This window comes from Anas acuta, chromosome 8 (genome assembly GCF_963932015.1).
Source record: "Anas acuta chromosome 8, bAnaAcu1.1, whole genome shotgun sequence".
NCBI classification, from domain to species: Eukaryota; Metazoa; Chordata; class Aves; order Anseriformes; family Anatidae; genus Anas; species Anas acuta.
The window spans coordinates 31344643-31362987 of record NC_088986.1 but is presented as its reverse complement, the minus strand read 5'-3'; the positions used below and the strand labels follow the sequence as shown (position 1 = coordinate 31362987).

Below are 18345 nucleotides of genomic sequence, written 5' to 3'. Positions count from 1 at the left end.
ATTTAGAAATCTTAATGCACTTTCTGATTTGTTTGGTTAACATACTGTAGTTGCAAAAGAAAGATCTTACGGACAAGTTTTTTTTCCCCCCTTTTCTGCATATCTCAACAATGCTAGATCATTCTTTTCCTTTTTGGCACATTAAAGTTAAAACTTCTGCTAAGAACTGACAACATGCAGTTGTTCTGCTCAGAGTCCATTTTAGTAATCACATTCATGTCCTCAGCAGAGGGTCTAGTACAGGCAATTTCAACAGAAGTAAACAGTAATTCCAGTTCTTAAAGTGACAGTGCTACGTGAATCAACAATTAGGTGAAGGCTTGTGAGACTGGAAATAACTGAAGTGCACTTTTGTTATTTTACCAGTTACAATTTAATGAATTAAGACTCACATTCACATAGAGTCCACTAATTAGTCCAAATTAGAAATTAAGAAAGCTTAGTACTGTAAGAGACATTAAACTGCACTAAGTATGCACCAAGTTCTTCCTCCTAATCCACCAGTTGGGAAATGGGAAAAAACAGCTGAAAAAAAAAACACAAGACATTTTTTCACACTCATAGATGGTGAAAGACCAGTAACTGATATTTGTCATTTGATACCAATCAGATCAATTGACACATGCTAGCATTCAATATCATACCTGTGTTTCCATCTCCATCATTCTTTGTTTGGTCTCCTTTAGTTCAGCCTGTGTTTCTGCTTCTCTCAATCGGACTGTCATCAGCTCATCCTGTAGCTCATTCACTGTATTTTTTCTTGGAGGATCTTTCCATCTTCCAGTGGTGCGAGCTAGATGACGCTAAAAAACACATCAGGTTTATCAGCAGTTATCTTTCCTGCTGTTCCCTAATTTCACTTAAGCTGTTTCTTTCAAAGAACTCGTGGTGTCTCAGCTGTATGATACACAGTTGCTAAGAGTGCTACAGTTTTTCCTCAAACTAGAAAGCCATGCAAATTAACTAGCTTTAGGAACAGAGTTAAAAAGCCAAGGACAGTACTTCCCAACTACAGTAACTCAGCTAATTGCAAGTATATCCTGAAAGAGAGCTTTGCTTACTTCTGGCTTTTATTAAAATTTAAGCAAGTGGGAATATGGATCAAGTACTTCCTTTCTACCAGAATGGTTGGTAGCACAGGCCTTTCCGCCATCTATAACATTCTTGTGGCAATTTAATTTAAAGTTTTTCTTACCTCATAGGCTTGATTCATAATAACTCACTTATTTGACATATCTTAAGTTTTCAGTCTATTGCTTTATTATCACCAATAAAAAGAAAAAAAATGTAACAGTACATTGCTACACATACCTGCCAGTGTTCTTCTAAATCTTTGACTTGTTGCCTGAGTTCTTTGAGACCCATCAGAGCTTCTGCTTCTCGTAATTTTACTGCTATCAGTTCTTCTTGTAGTCTAGCAACATTTTCCTCATCAGGGAGAGAGCTGTTCCTCTGGAACAATGAACATCCTCTTAAGTATGTATTTGAATAAAACTCTTGGTGAGACCCACTCAAAAAAAGTTATACATGGAATAACTTTTTATTGTTAACCAAAACTTCTTAAATGACTTAACCCTTACAAAATAAAATCCCTTAAATATCTAAGTTCCTGCATGCAGTGAGCCTAGGCATCTTCATCAACTACAGATACAAGTTAAGGGTTTTTAAGTATTCTGACTTCCAGATTTCCTTGGATAGGATCCCTAAAAAAGTATTATTTACACTATTCTTGGCATGTCATCAACAGTACAGAGATCAGCATGAAAGATTTTGAACCAGTCGATAAAGGTAAAGCAAGTGAGAAATTGAAATTATACCTTTAGATTTATATCTCTTATTTAGACTTACAACTCTTATTTAGATGTAGAAGAAAAAAATAATAAATGGAAGTTCAGTTTTTGGGAAGTAGGTCATCTGCCTTTTTCAAAAGGCAAAAAAGGTATGTTGACAAAAGGAACCAACCATTAATATTTAAAACAATAACTAGTCAAGGAAAGCTCTTACAGATGCTGAAGGTGCATGGATGTTTACAAATAACATGAGAAAAGGTAGACTGGAGAAAGCTAAACAGAAAACAGCAAAACACACTGCAGGAATCACATGGGGCAAGTAAACAATGATGAAAGCATAATAATGAAAGTCAGTAAAAGAAACAGAGAGGAAGAAGGACATGGTCTACCTACAGTTGGCCTACATTGTGTCACTGGTCACCAAATACTCAAAAGTTGAACTGTACTTCACTTTCTACTACGCTTTTCAGTAGTAGTTGTCTGTAAAATCAAGTATTTTTGTAGATGCTTAGTACTGTCACAGTTGCCAGATTTTCTTAAGTAATATATTAAGATGAACACAAACACCATTTATTAGTATCTGCTTCAAACCATAGGATGTAAGTACTGACAAATTTAAGAACCGACAGAACTCTGAAAAAAAATCACTTAGATGATGAATTCTTATAAGCATTCAATAGAGTAAAAACTACCACACTACTAGCCTGTCAGGTTCCCGAACAAGCTCCTTAGGTAAACAAAAAAGTGAAATCTTAGTGAGATCAATCCAGTGGAGTTAACCAGTAAGTTCTGGCCACATTCTTGAGTACAGAGCTTTTTAGGGCTTCCATGGGGAAACCATTTCCCAAGCCAATGCATTATAATCTAAATAGTTAGCTTTATGTAAGGTCAGTTGGATTTCTTCTATTCTATTTGCAGGGGTTTTTGTGTTTTCTTTGTTTTGTTGTGGGGTTTTTTGTTTTTTGTTTTTTTTTTCAAATAAAAATTGTTTGACAGATGGTTTAAGTACAACTGGAGTTTCAGCATAGAAAATTACAAGCTGAGATGTCACCCAAAAAGCAGTAGAGATTTTGATGCTAAGCACAGTAGATATTCTTTCCCTAGCCATAACAGGAGATGGGAGAGACTCAAGAACTTAACATCTGCAAAAGGTATCACTGACCTCTTCCTTCTTCTCCCTCATCCCCAAACTATTTGTGGATTTCACGTCACTTCAAAGCCTATCATAAGACAACTGCTCATGGCAAGATATAGTTTTGAAACAGTTAACATTAATTATAAAGACTCCACCAGAATCTGTTTTCCAGGGTAGTGGGCTTCAGGAACAGGAGAAAATGAACTTTCTTCATAGAAAGATCTTGTTTGTTTTTTGGTGTTTTTTTTTTTTTTTGGTGTGTGTGTTTGTTTTTGGTGTTTCTGTATGTTTTCTTTTGCTATATTAACTTCAGTTTTGAAAAGCATCTTGCAGTCAAGAAAACATATAAGAAGCGTAGAACACAACTACACAAACTTACAGGGACTTATATTCTATTTCCTGTAGCATTTTACACAGGAGAGCCTGGATTTGATTTACCTTCTCCATCTCTAGAACTTTATCTTGCATCTCCTTCAGGGCACAATGGGATTCTGCTTCACTCAGCCTGGCTTGGACCAGCTCTTTTTCCAGCTGTAGCACAAAGTCTTCACTGTATCGTGAACTGCATTTATGCTACAAAGTTTGCAGAAATACATTTAGTATGAAGCACAGATAGTTTGAAGTGGGTTTTATGTGCCAGATTAGAGTGAAAAAGATTCAAATGCTTAATATTAGGAACATCAGCTTCAGATCACCAGAACTGCTTACCTTATACAGGCCTACTAACACATCCATCCTCACTGCTAACAGTATGCCCTAATGCTATTCCTTTTAAACAACAGCACCTACACACAGCCAAACACATAGGACCAGACTTAGACCCCTAGTAGTACTGATGAGCAACCACCAATACTTTCTTGTCATCGTTATTAAAAAAGGATTTGTGGCTATTTTGTGATACGCAGAAGAAGAGGCTTGGGCAAGATCAATTATTTACAAGGTTAATATAAGAAACTCTTGATCCCTACTCAAACTTGGATTCAACAGAAGCCTTCCATAACCTTGGGTGTAAAATAAGTCATGCATGTACTTCAATGCACTATCACTTTGGCTTGCCTCTTTAATCCACTCCAACTGTTGGCTCCTAATTGCTCACACTAAACATATTCTTTCTGAGGTTCTCTTTTAAGGCAAGCCCCGTGGATTAAAGTGAAAAAATCCAGACATAAGTAGCAAGTATAACCCCTTCTAAACAAATGGCAGAAGCCTAGGCTACATCAAATTCAGTTTTTTCAACACTGGACTTCCTCCAAGATGATCCTCAGTCAGCTTTGCACACCTGAACATTCCCCCAATAATAAGACAACAGTTCAGAACTTAAGTGTCGATCTTTCCAAACTTCAGGTGTAAGGAAAAAGAGTCCCACAGTCTGAGTCAAGTTAATTACCACTAACCATTTGGACTGTTGATTAACCAGAGCTGACGTAAGAGCTATCCTTCCACTTGCTAAAGTATAATTTTGTGGAACTGTCTCTTCCAACAGATGCATCCAATTGAATAGAAATGCTTAGTATGATTTCAGAACTCCCACTTAACTTTTCACTCCAGTCAATAGCTAGAAAATATTTAAAGTCACTCAAGAAAGAAAATGTAACTTGAGATTCATCACAGACTGTGAGACCTGCCTGACAGGCTATGCCATCTTAAATCACCATTTACATTCCTGATTTAGGAAAACAAAGTTGAAATCCCCAAAGCATAGCTGCCCAGTTACTGTCTAGGCATAGCCAGCCTCAAAATTCAGTTGAAAGGGAAGTCATTCAACACATCTTTGGCGCTTTTAGCTACATTGTGACAAATTAATAGCACACTTGAATTATATATGAAGTTTTACTCAATTAACAATGCAACTTTAATACTCTATGAACTTTTATAAAACTATTCCTATTTTGTTTTTGCAAATGACTTAATTTGTCAGCTGTTTTTAGATGCCAAGAAAGTTAACAAGTCTTCAGTTCTGTATGCTACTATTAGGGTATGACATTCCCTGAACTTCAACGCACAAACTAAAGACTAACAGGACAAAATAAGGATTTACCACACACAACTACATGGTCATGGAAATGTTATTTTCATACTTCTACATGCCAACTAAACCATTTAATCAAAATTCAACATGTAAATTAACTCCTGAAGTTTACTGTTACATTTTTATTATATTTCTTAAAACACGCAGGATATACATCTACAGGGAGCTATAACAGAGGGGATGCATATAAGGCATTAGAAGGCAAATATGCAAGCAGTCTAACATTATTGAGGCTATCCATTCAAAACAATTAAGTGTTCATCCTGCTTAGCTGTATAGCTGAACACAGCAGGAACACAATATGCAAAGATCATAGGATATTTAACTTCCCCTTACACAACACTGATTTAATGCATACTGTTTTCAATCTGCATGTTATCTTTCCTCAGCAAGTAGCAAAGGTAACACTGATTTGAATGATAGGAGACTATCGGTAGACAACATTGATGTACTTCTACAATTGCTTCACGTGATATGAGAGCATAAGTAGCATATGAAGCAAAATGGGGAGGCAGAAGATAACCAACAGCTTTCTTCTTCCCTAGCTGTTTGTACAAGTTCATTACGTGATACAGACAGCAACCTAAATGGACTCTCAGTTTCTTGCTCCAGATTCTCCTTATGAGAGAGTATGAAAAAAGAATGAATGCAAAGAATGCTCCCGTACTTTCCAAGAAACTGAGAGGAAACAGCAGATCTGAACTAAATACATCTGATTTTGGAGCAATATAAATACACTTACTATAAATAGTTTTGTACTACAAGAAGTCTGATTGTCAAATAACAAGTACCATAAGAATGTTTGAGTGTAAGAAGATAAATTACTTATCCAGTTTCAGGCACAACTCACCCTTTTTTAAAAATCTGTCTTTAGACCTGGCCTACCTAAGGAATATATTAGGAGTATTTATCTACTCTGCCACAAAAAAAAAAACCACACTCCTTCAAACCTAGTCTTGAGAGACTGGCAAGGAAGTACAACCAGGATCAAAACATATTTAAAAAAACAACATGCAGAAGTTCAAAGTTGTGATTTTCAGCTCTTAAAAATCCATATCCTTGCATATTAAAATTAACAGAAGTTTATAGTCAAAACAACTTCAAAGTTTTCTACTTTAAGACAGACATCTTCAGCAGCAAAAACAATTGCTTTTATGTATTTGCCTTAAGCTGCAGTGTCTGTAACAGAACAACATGAACATAGCTTTCCAAGCACCATCCCAATCTTTTTATCACAAAAGCACCATTTCCTTGGCATGTGTTGAAGAGATGACTCTGTAATACAAAGTACTAAAAATGTAGTTTTAAAATGTAGTTCTACAGCCATCTACTCCTGAAAGAAAGAAATCCTTGCTTGGCTTCACAAAACTAGACTTTTTTTTTCCATTATTCCTTAAAACATAAGATATTAAACTTCAGAGATTTTAGTGTCTAAACTTCAGAGATTTTAGTGTCATAACCGTTCTTAATATTATTGTGGTCATCAACAGATTACATGCAACTATATACACTAAATGCCTCTCTGGTACTCTAGCACACCCACACTCCAGAGCACAGTTATCAGCAGCATATTAGAGCAATCTCCCTGCCCTCACTTTAACTCAAACACCAGCGCTCTTAGCACACCTCAGAACAAGGTCTTCTACATTCTGTTGAAGTCAGGCACAGCTTCCTTTCTATAGTTCTTGGTTCACTGGCACTATGAGGAAGAAATCACCTTCTTAATCTTTTGGTTACCCACTACATCTAGAAGCCTTTGACAAGTTTTTTCGTTTAAAGACTGGACATGCCACAAAGATAGGTTGGTACTAGTAGTACCAAAATGAACAATACCTATTAATATTAGGAAGGGCATTAGCATTATTTTCACATCATCCAAGAGAACTACAGCAGAATTTCCCTTCCTTACGCCAGGAAACAAGGTACTATAAACTTCAGACTCCGTAATAAGGTCATTCTGGTTCAACTGAAAACTCCCTACAATTACTTCAGCACTGGAAAAGTTAAAGTTGCATGTAATTTGAGCTTCCAGGGTCAGATGTCAGAAGGATGTTTTTCTACCCATCTCTATATTCACACTTAGAAAAAAGTGCTGTAATGGAGAATTTCTTCACATGCGTACGCGCACACACTCTGTAGGCCCCTTCAAGATTTACATTTAAGACGTCCAATTTGTGCCATCAAAGCTCACAGAACAGATATAAGAAACCTTATTTAACATTTAAATACAAACGCACATGCTTTTTACTAAGATTATGTTAGTCTTCTTAGAAATTCTATGGCATTATATAATATGTAGCCATAAGCCCACTATGCAATTATTTTTTCTAACCATAAATGAAACTAAAGTAACTGGAGGAAAAACACCTAAAACAGCTATAAGGCAGTACTGTCGATGAGTACTGCCAAGAGCAACAGGCATTAAGATGTGGCAAGAATATTCACCAACAGGTTCTGCTTGAAGTGAAACACCAGAATTGGAAAGGAATTCGTGGCTTCCCACTAGGTGGTGCCCAAGGTGCAAGAGACCTGCTCACACTTGTTACTCCTGTTAACATGCTTGGAAGCAGTTCAGTTACAAATTTCACTAATGCAGCAGAATCTAGGAAACTTAACTCAAACTGTAACACTTTCACCACATGAAGTTAATTCAGACTATTTTCAGAACTATATTACAGTAACTTGCATGTCAAAATTAATCAGCTCGTATGCAAAAATCCCTCTATAATGACTTGACTTTACAGTCTCGGTACCAAGCAATTCTTACAGGCATGCTCACGCTTAAGTGGAAAAAAACAAGGCTGCAAGCTAAGTACACAAGTTTGGAAATGGGGAATAGATTAAATGCCCGCCCTTGCACTGCTTTCTCTCCACTCCTGCAGTGATCTTCTGTACTCACAGATCAAATCCAGCCAATATTGCAATTCAGTTATCTGTAGTATTGGTCAAGACCAGTTCCCATGCCTGGTCAACCTGCCAGGATTCTCTACCATTGCTACCTAATAAGATGCCACAGCATAATTAAAAGCATTAGTTTTGAACATATTAACTGTCAATTAACTAATAGATGGAACTCAGCAAGTTTAAAACCAAATTCACAAAATGAATTTTTAACGTGGCCTTTTGGTCTTTTTGTAAGATGCAGAAGAGTAAAGTTAGTTAACAGTCACTAGGATGCCTTGAAAAACATATTCTAAGCGTACTGTTATGTAATTCTAAGCATACTATTGCATTTAGACAGTTAAAAGTTCCAGCCAGTCTATAAACATGTTTTGTAGTCTTGCAAATGAAATAGATTATCTAAAACTTTACAAAACATTACTAGAACATCCCCAACTTCCTCAGTCATAATTTCTTCATGTTTTTTTCCCTCAAGAAGAAATTGCTGAAATTAAACAGGAATCAGAATTACACATTACAGAGTCACAGCCCAGTTGTAACTCCCTGCACCTACTCAAAAAGCTGTATCACTTGTATACTGAACTGCATTAAACAAAGGTAATAAATACAGTATTATAGGAGTAGTTTAAGTTACAATTTCATTAAGTCTAATACTAAATCTGTTCTCTACCTCCCATGAGAGAGGGCAAGTATTTCCAGGGTCTTGGTGCACGATATGTAAAGAGACTGCTGTACTGACCATAAGAGATGTGGTAAGCAGCTGCAGTGTGCTGTAGTTCCATGAAATTGCATTGCATACACCAAAAGCACCCAGGACTTTAGACAAGTAGATACCACTTACTTGAAGCAATATGACCAAATTGCAAAGCAATTTGCATCAACACTGCAAACACACAGTTTATTCAGCAAGTGAAGACTGCATAAACTGCTTTTCTCTCTCTCAGATACCAAGCATAGGTAGCTTAGGGAAAGTTAATTTCAGTTACACAGTAACAGTCTGAAGTCTTGCATTTTATACAATCTAGAACACTCAGTACATACAAACACAGTACTTACTATATATGACTGCTAACAGGCAGTTATTTTCCTATCTTCACATAAACCCATACTTTCTAAGCAAGTCTGTCTCCAAACCAAACGATAATACTTTTCTGTTTGTTTTGCAAGAAGTTAATTTAACCATGCCAGAAAAAAATAAAAATGCATGTACCCAGAAGAAACATCAACATGGAACGGACCAACTTAATGCCATTGCCTGGCTTCTCATTTATCAACTCATAACTAGGCATTCAGAGTGACACAATTTGCCATGGCTAGATTTTTAGCATTAGGAGCTACAAAGAGGTTGTGTTGTTTTTGGCTTTACTTTTAAATATTTTTTTTTAATAACTTGCATTTACCTAGGGTTATAAATTCCATCATCTCACAGTATGAGACCAAAATATCACGTATCCAATTTGCGTAGTTTTTATGAAGGCAAATGACAATACACAAGCATTTATAAGGACAGCACAGAGACCACTTCATGACAAGGAAAAACAAACACAAGTGAATGAAAAACATGAGATGATGTGCTGCCAAGCTCCTTACCCATTGCTGCTGGTGTTGGAGCTCCCTGATGGTATTCTCAGCTTGCTCCAGTTTAGTAATGGCCTCATCACTCTGCTGTTTGATGGTGGCCAGCTCCCGTTTTATGAGGTAGTTTTCCTCAGCCTCCTGGGCCCTTGTCACTTGTCCCTTAGGACATAATTTCTTTTAAGCAATTGAGGACAAATCCAAGAAAGACTGCCTTTGTGACACTCAGCTGGTCATTTCATCAGATTGGTTTTGCAAACAGCATAGAATTGGTAGAAATTTCTGGACAAGGCAGTACTAAGCAGCTGCTTTAGGACTTTACAATAAACTTCTGTATCCTTTCAGCAAGCACAATTGTGTACCTGCATTCAGTAAAATTCCTTTCATGCAATATTACTCAGTAGTACATGCACAGATTTAAGTTTGCAATATTCAATTTTAGTGTTAATAGATCTTAATCCATTTGAAACAAGAATTTGTACCAGAAGTACATTAGTTTAGAAAGAATATTATAACGTGCAGGTATTGGGTTTTTATATTTTTAGTATATTAAACAAGAGATTAGCTATATATTTATTCCAAATCAAAGCACGGATAGAGTGCAGCATACAAATATGCATGCATTAAAGCAGTTTGGGTTTTGAGAGTAGAAAAGGAGTCATACAGTAGAAGACTAAAAGACTATACCTGTATCAATCTATCTGCCAAGGAAGCACTTTCCTACAAAATGAAAAATTCAGATAGGAATAAGGAAAAGAAAAAAAACAAAAGGAGTGATAATAGTGACAAAAAAAGTGAGTAGAGAAAGAAAATGCCCAAATTCTACCCATTTCCTATACAGGCAACTTCTTTTTACAAGGAAAAATAACTCTTCATAAAAATTCAGGCATCTCAGCCTGAAAGTTGCAGGAAGCAGCCTTTCTGCAATAGACTGTACCAGGCGGTCTTACAGGAGTCTGGTTACTTTTATCTGAATGGCTTGCTTCCTTAATTAAGAAGAGTTATCTGATATTATCTAATAGATGAATGCAAGACTTGGTCTGTGGTCCACCCACATTAAGAAAGGAAGGCATAATCTGAGCACAAAGGCATCTCCACTAAGAGCTGAGACATTCACGCAGAACTAATGCTTTTGTCAAGATGAAGCAGGAAAATTAAATGGTGCAACTGATAGACAAGTAGAAATTTTCAACTATGACAGCTGATATTTTGTTCCACTAAACTCTAGCAGTAATTCAATTAAGCAGTTAATTGATTCTCCTCTCTTGCCAAAGTTTTGCAAGACATAGATTTATGTATGCTGACAAGCACTACATTCCCCACTACCTGCACCACCAGGGAAATACACATTTAATAAAAGTCATTTCCTCTCTATCACTCTGTACACACTCAATTTTTGCATTTTCTATGACAGAATGCATCTACTCAATAAATAAGGTTAAACCTTATTTAGTCTTAAAAAAATTCCAAGGGCAAAGTTTGAACTGGCTGATAGGAGCTATTACTTACACGTAGCAAGGTAGCATCTTATGGTAAGTTGTTTGTCATGGTACACTAAGGAAATTGCAACTCAATCATGTATGTTAGGATGAGGAAAGTTTTAAAAAACAACAGTTTCCAACAGAACTGAATATTTGTTCACTTTATGACCTTGACTTAGATGATTTGATAAGAATTTCTGATGAGGATAATTAATAGATGATATTTTTCGATTTTGAAGTATTCCAATGTGACTGCAATAGTCTGGAGGTGAATTCTGAAACCTTAAAAATATAGAGTTTACAAAAGAGCTAGTGTCTTGACAGTGCAGAGTTCCTAATAAAAAAAAAACAAAACAAACCTCTGCATATTAGGCATGAAACAGATATTTACTATTCTAAGTTTGCCACAAACCTACTAACGTGAATTACTACAGTCTTGAACTTTTTAAAAATAACTGAAGAGAGCAAAATTTTAATCTAGATTTCAGTATTTGAAATGAAGATATAAAATTGTATTTTTGGTTACAGCTTTATTTCACAAGATATCCTCATTATATGCATTTTTTCTTTTCCAAATTAAGTTCAGAAATCATAACTAATTATAATTTAGCATAAATTGACTGATTCTCCAAGAAACCACAATGGATTTAACACCTGAAATGTGACATCTTTCAGTTATTTCACTCTAAATTCAGTCTGCTCTTTTCTTCCCTGTAAAACAGAAACAATTCCTTGCAACTCAAGAGCATTCAATTTAATTTGCTGAAAAATAGTTGCTATTTGCAGTTCAGATGAGTAAGAGTGCTCTCATTGTAGAGCAGACCAGCTTGGATGCAATCTGTCACAGGAAGCACAACAGATACCAGAACTGAGAGGCTATCAGAACAATGGCTGTGTATTAGCAACGTATAGACAGTTATCATACATACTCCAAAATTATACCCAGTTAAAGGCAGCTAACAGAACTCTATTCCAGACTAAACCTGTAAGAAGTTCTAAAAATGGTATTCTTTCCACCTCCCATGTATCTTAATTTTATGCAACAACTCAAAAACTGTGCAAGATTAATTAATGGCAGATTGCCTGTACCAAATGTGAATGCTGCAACAATGCACCTTTACTGCTATATTCATTAGTGATGACAGTCTTTCATCTCTGACCATTAATAAGTTTGTCATTTAGCTCCTACATAAAACACCCAGGAAATTCAGATTTCGCTACCCAAGCATTCCACTATTTCATGCAGTCTCCTGTACTCTGAACAGATGCTTCTTGTTAAAGCACTACAAAAACCTGGATGTCAAACATGCTTCAATTTCAAGTAAGAATCAGACATCATAAACATTTATAAACACTGACCTTAGTTGCTTTGTTATTGCCATGTTTTTGACTAAGCACTGTTAGTATACACCATAAATCAGCGGGAGAAATAGAAAGTTATAGGTATGAGATTCTCATATAATACAATTACCATTGATAAGTATAAATAACATTAAATCTAGTCAGTAACATACTTACTTTTTCTAATGTTTCAATGCGCTGTTTTAGGAGCCTATTCTCAGTTCGTAACCTCTGCAATGTAAACAATTCAGAACTGCATTTCTCAAGTTATAAATGGAAAGTCAAGCAAGTTAGCTTTTAAAAAAATGTATCTGCCTATGAAAATCATAATCAATACAAAAATTAGTAGAGACAGCCTTTTGAAACATCTTTATGTCATGTACTAACTCAAAACTTGAGTTTAAACATCTTGACAGAGCAAAGATAAGAAAAAGGTACAAGAAAGTATTTGTGTCAGCAATAGATAAAAGCAGTAGATGTACAGGTGAAGTAAAGGGTTTAACCACACACCATTAGACTTAACCTCTTCATAAATGAAACTGACACAGTTCTCATGGTTAATGGACATGAAAATATACTCCTTGAACTAGGACAGGTAAATGAGATGCTACAAAGGTATCATTCCTTTTCCTTGGACAGAAAAGGTTTATGTATTTTTTCTTGAATTATTTTATCTCATTTGTAATGAGAGTTATTTACCTCAAATACCTCAGAAGTTAGAAATAATTGTACTGAGCTGCATATTTTACTAGTGTATTTCCTGTAAATCATGGTTTGAGAAGCTACCCCAGCAGGTCCCGAAGGAAGTTAAGAATGGTGCGAACTGCTTTGCTACCTGTTTATTAGGATAAACCATCCAAAAGAGCATGGAACATCTCTGTGCTCCCAGGTACATGTCACTGAATTTTTCCTCAAGAACTACAAAAACTTTAAAACTGATATTGCAAGCCAAATGAACAGCAGTGGACAGGAAAAAGGAAGGCTGCAACTCATTCCCTCTAACAAGCTCTGTATACCACACTAGTCTATTACTTCTCCCACTGCCTTTTCTCATGGAGCTGACCATATTTTATGACAAAGAAACAAACCCACAGTTAAAACTTAACTGTGAAAAAGGAAAAAAAAAGATACCAAAAATTTCTTTATGTCACAAAAGCAAAAAGATACTGTGATTAAGTACGGGAAGCAGGCCAGTTAGGAAAACATAAACCTTTCAGAACAGAGCTGAGCTTATAGGTTTTTCCACCACCACTCCCTGCTTCTCACATTATATCAATTGCAGAAGCTCCGTAAGAAATAGTGGCTGCAGACAGAAGACACCTAACCTTGGGTCCAATGAATAATAATAAAAAAAAGTTCTCAAGTCAATGGTAAACCACTTAAGTGAATTGTGATAAGAACTCCTTCAACATATGTTTTCGAGACCTGTGTGGAATACCTACACCCAAGCCAGCATGTAATGAAGCTCCGATAAATGAGGTCATCTGTAATCAAGCTTTAGTAAGGAGCAAGTAATGAGAACTAAGCGCAGCAGGTCTCCACCAATGATTTTTCTTTAACTTTTTCCACCAGCAGTCTCAATTTCACTGAAAGTGCCCTTTATGAACAATTATGAACAATTCCACTGCTGAAAAACATTTTGGGACCTTAATTACATGTCCTGCTACACGTCCTTCCTTCTGGTACCTATATGGGGCCCCTAAAGGGGCCTACAGGAAAGCTGAGGAAGGACTCTTACCTGGGAGTGTAGCGATAGGACAAGGGGTAATAATTTTTAACTGAAAAGATGGTAGATTTAGGTAAAACATTAGGAAGAAATTCTTCAGTCAGAGGGTGGTGAGGCACTGGAACAGGTTGCCCAGAGAAGCTGTAGATGCCCCATCCCTGGAGGTGTTCAAGGCCAAGATGGATGGGGCCCTGGGCAACCTGAACCAGTGGGAGGTGTCCCTGACGTGGCAGGTGGGTGGAAATAAATGATCTTTACAGTCCCTCCTAACCCAAACATTCTGTGATATACAGACCAGACGTGTAACCCACATCTCAGAAAAGCGGATTCACAAATAAATTTGTTGAGACGCTCTTACTTTAATTTCAACTTGTTCTTCCATTTCTTTTGTTTTTATTGTAGTGTATTCCTTCTCTAACCTAAAAATTGGAAATCATTAAGGATGATTAGAAAAATTATACAATGAATTGGTCTAATAGCTAACAAGCAACAGCAGAACACAAAGGCTGATATTTCCTCTGTTTAGAGAACTGCTTGAAAGTTGCCAATACATTCCTCCTGTGAATACTTGGATTGGACATTAAACTAGTTTAAACACAGACTTCTGTAGGCATACTGTGAACCTGCACTTTGAAGTGCAGGTGCTTCCACGTCTAATTTCGATAGCACAATTGCAGTGACAGTGATTTGGAACTATAACAACTATTCAATGCAGTTATACAATAATCAATTCAATACATTCAGCTAAAAGAGAGCTAGGAATACCTGGAAAACAGAAGGATGCAAAGAGATACGAGGAGAATAAATTTAAACATACAAAACAGTTTTGTTCCCTCTCCAAAAAAACTCACTTTTTTTTTTATTAGGGATGACTTTGAAATGAAAAGTATTGGCTTTCACAGAAAGCATTTTCCCTGAAATCTTTGTTACTACTTCTGTTTTAAAGAACACCAACTGCTCACTCCACAGTACTGATCATAGACTGCTGACAGAAGAATTGGCAAATTTATTTTGAAAGACCCTGACACAAATCTGTACCTCTGCTGTTCTTGCACTGCAATATACTGCAATAAAGGCCCAGATTAAGAACAGAAGAACTGCCAAATGTAACCCCAGAAAAGCATGAAGTATGCAAACTGGCTTGTTACAGAAGGCAGAAAAGAGAAGACGTGCAACTAACCTTAAAAAAAAAAAAAAAAGGTAGCAGCATGCTCAGAATTTCAAACCCAGAGCCAAGATTATCTTACAATTATCAATGGTGTTGCAAAACTTAATGACCTTTATTTTAAATAGTAATAGTCTTGAGTACACATACAGTCTGTAAACTAAAAACCTTATTATGATCTGGCCTAAGTTCTTAAGTTTAAAATATCTTCCCTACTTCATCCTCACAAGAAAGAAGAAACAAAACCACATGTATCCCACACCACACTGCTTTTTCCTATTCAAATCCTGTTTACAGAAGTTCCATAATTTTCAATAACCTACAGCTTTCCTCAATGAGATTTTTAGGTTACGTGAGATATAACTATTACATTCAAAGAAAACAGCAAAAGCTGCTTTAGAAGTATTCTCTTGCAAACAGAACTTCAGTTCTAACCATTTACAGTAATAAAGTCCCCCAAAATTTAAACATGGAAAATTCAAAGTGAAGTACTGAACAACTAGCTTTAAAGAAACAAACAGTAACCCTAAGCAGTAGCAGTCTTTTCTCAAAATGTTATACCTACTTTTTCATCTTTTTTGCATTGTATTTGACTTGGTAGGATGCTTGGATTAATTTGTCTGGACCACTGTCAAACTGATGTGGAATGACCTTTTGAAAGTGCTAAAAGCAATCAGAGCACAAGATTACATACAGTTAGTAGGTGCAGAGAAATATATACACACTACACATTTCAGGCATCTCTTACAATTATTTCAACCTTAACTTACCTGTAACATTCCTTCCATGTCAAGTTGCAGTAATTCTGCTTGGTTCATCTGAAGTAGAGCTAAACCTACTCGAAATACAATCTCTAAACCCTGAAAACAGAAGTTAAAAAATAACCAACAATTATTCATGGCATTATCAACAGCATAGGATGATTTATTTAATTCTATTATTTACTAACATTGGAAAGCTCATCCAGTTTCCTAAACAAGAAATAGGGAAATTGAAAAATCTCTAAATAACAAATTGGTCTCAAGTTCTCTTTTTGCACAACGGACAAGTAGTCAGGTTACTTGTCCTGATGTCAGATCCTCCTCAGAGAGGCAAGGGCTGAGGTAAAAGTATCTTGAATGACAGTTGTTCTTTATGTAAGCTTAATCAAAAGTGTAACACATCTAGTAGAAGAGGGGAAAAAAGAAACAAAAGATAGGTACTTCTCAAAAAAGGATGTTTTAATTTCATGTCATACAATACAATAAATTCCTTTGGCTACTCATCATCTTCTGTGCAATAGTTTTGCCAACATTCCCTCTTCCTGATCTCCTTATCCCCATAGAACGTCAACTTTGGCCTGAAAGCAGAATTCCTTTCTACCCCAAAATACTGGAAAACTGATGTCCCTGTTGTATGATACCCTTGCATGGCATCCAGAACTTCTGACAGATAGAGTAGCTCTTCAATAGGCTTAGAATACAAAGTTGCCAAAGTTGCTTAACATAGTTGCTCTTCCCTGAGAAGCTATGTGCACAAAATCTTCCCGTACAAAACAATCTGTTAAGCATAAGGCCTGAAAAACAAGGGTACTTGAGATTTGCCCATCAGAGTGGAATTCATACTGCTACCCAAATAACATCTTAACATCTAACATGCTTTTAACATCTACTCTTGGAATGGAGCATGTGAGCATTGAGTAGTTACCTCAGACATAAAGATATCAAATATTCTTGTTGCAATTGGTAGTGGAAAAGTTGTAAGAAATATGGTTAGAAACCATGATGATGCATACATAGAAGTGTGAAAACTCTGAGACTGAAAGTGCACATAAAGCTCTGGAAGATGCTCCTGGAAAAGAAAATGAGAAAAAAATCTGTTAAGCTTTTGCCAGTAGTTTTTATTGTGCACATTGTTTTGTCAGATACCTGAAACCAGCTACTGGCAGAGAACGGCTTATTAGTCAGACATGCCTGCTCTTTAACTGTAATTTCCAAGTCCATTATTACTAGTTACTGAAAAGGGAGTCCAATAGATTTCTGTACACACCTGAATCATGCATTCAAACTGGTACATACAAAGGCCCAGTTCAGCCATGCTTGGTTTAAAGAGTTCTCGTAGTCTGTAATCTTGCATTAATTTAACAAACACGCAAAATGCCTCTTCTTCTGGCATCTATATTAAAACAAACAAAAACACAGTAAAAAAATCAGGAAAAGCGTAAGGGTGATGGAGAGGGCTTAGGGTTTTGTGTTTGCTCTTTTTTTCTGTAAGAGAGGTATTTATAGCTAATTACTATAATAATCCTTTTGTATATACTGAATCCTATCAAGTGATTTCTAAACTGAAACAGAGGTCTGCAAATTCCTTATAATATACCCTAGCTTATAAAGCAAAAGGTAACTTGAGGATTATACAATTTGTCAAGTTTAATTTGACCTTACAGGAGGTTCCATGTAACAGAAATGAAATGAAGAATTTCATTAATATCTTAAACAACACTCTGCAATCCTATCTTAGCTCTGAGAAATAAGTGTATTCTCTCACCCAGGAAGATAGTACCTTCTTGGTAAAGACAAGACTACAGCGAGTGAGTCTCATTTGATTTGAAGAGTAAGTGGCAGCCCTTGACAACTGCATTGTAACAGAATTATTTATTTTTAATCTAAAAAACCTCAAACCACCACAATGATGCATTTTAGTTGGGATTTTAAATGTTCACATTTTAACACCATGTTTACCTGCATAAGCAGTAATCCAACTATAAAAGCACTTCCTTGACAGTATCCAACTTCACGATCCACCAAAGAGTAAGCCTACAAAATAAAGTTTTAAGACTCTGAACAATTAAAGTCTCATTATTAGTGGAATGAAATAGCTCGCGCTATCATTTTGCTAATACCTTGGACTTACTCCCTTAATCCCGGAGAGGACAGACATTCTATTCAGAAGTTTTGGTCAAATATTTGGTTGCTACTTGCAGCTATGAAGGAATATGAACTTTTCTCTCAGATGGCCTTGAAAGCACAAACTAAAGTGCACCTAGAAAATGCTTGCACTTTCCAGCTACATTAATTTGCCGAGTGTAAAAAGGTAAGAGAGGACTGGCATACAAACTGCATAGCATTACCACTTCTACAGAAGACATGACAAAGAAACACTACTTTTCAGAAAAAAAAATCTGAAGTTTTAATCACAGATGGAAGAAACATATTGGTTTCCA

General features: G+C 36.1%; 1 protein-coding gene across 9 annotated transcripts in view; it reads right to left on the bottom strand.

The window, feature by feature from the left end:
* Positions 1-18345, bottom strand: part of EVI5 (ecotropic viral integration site 5) — a 74766-nt gene that overhangs the window by 37394 nt on the left and 19027 nt on the right. For 5 of the 9 annotated variants that reach the window (XM_068689712.1, XM_068689710.1, XM_068689718.1 and 2 more), the window contains 12 exons: positions 17864-17938; positions 17172-17297; positions 16830-16973; positions 15914-16003; positions 15709-15806; positions 14337-14397; positions 12430-12483; positions 10118-10150; positions 9446-9592; positions 3364-3498; positions 1312-1452; positions 645-803 (listed from right to left, as the gene is read on the bottom strand). In XM_068689712.1, coding sequence (XP_068545813.1) covers positions 645-803; positions 1312-1452; positions 3364-3498; positions 9446-9592; positions 10118-10150; positions 12430-12483; positions 14337-14397; positions 15709-15806; positions 15914-16003; positions 16830-16973; positions 17172-17297; positions 17864-17938 — 1263 coding nt within the window. The remainder of the gene's footprint in view (positions 1-644; positions 804-1311; positions 1453-3363; positions 3499-9445; positions 9593-10117; positions 10151-12429; positions 12484-14336; positions 14398-15708; positions 15807-15913; positions 16004-16829; positions 16974-17171; positions 17298-17863; positions 17939-18345) is intronic. The other 4 variants (XM_068689713.1, XM_068689714.1, XM_068689715.1 and 1 more) reach the window with 4 other exon arrangements.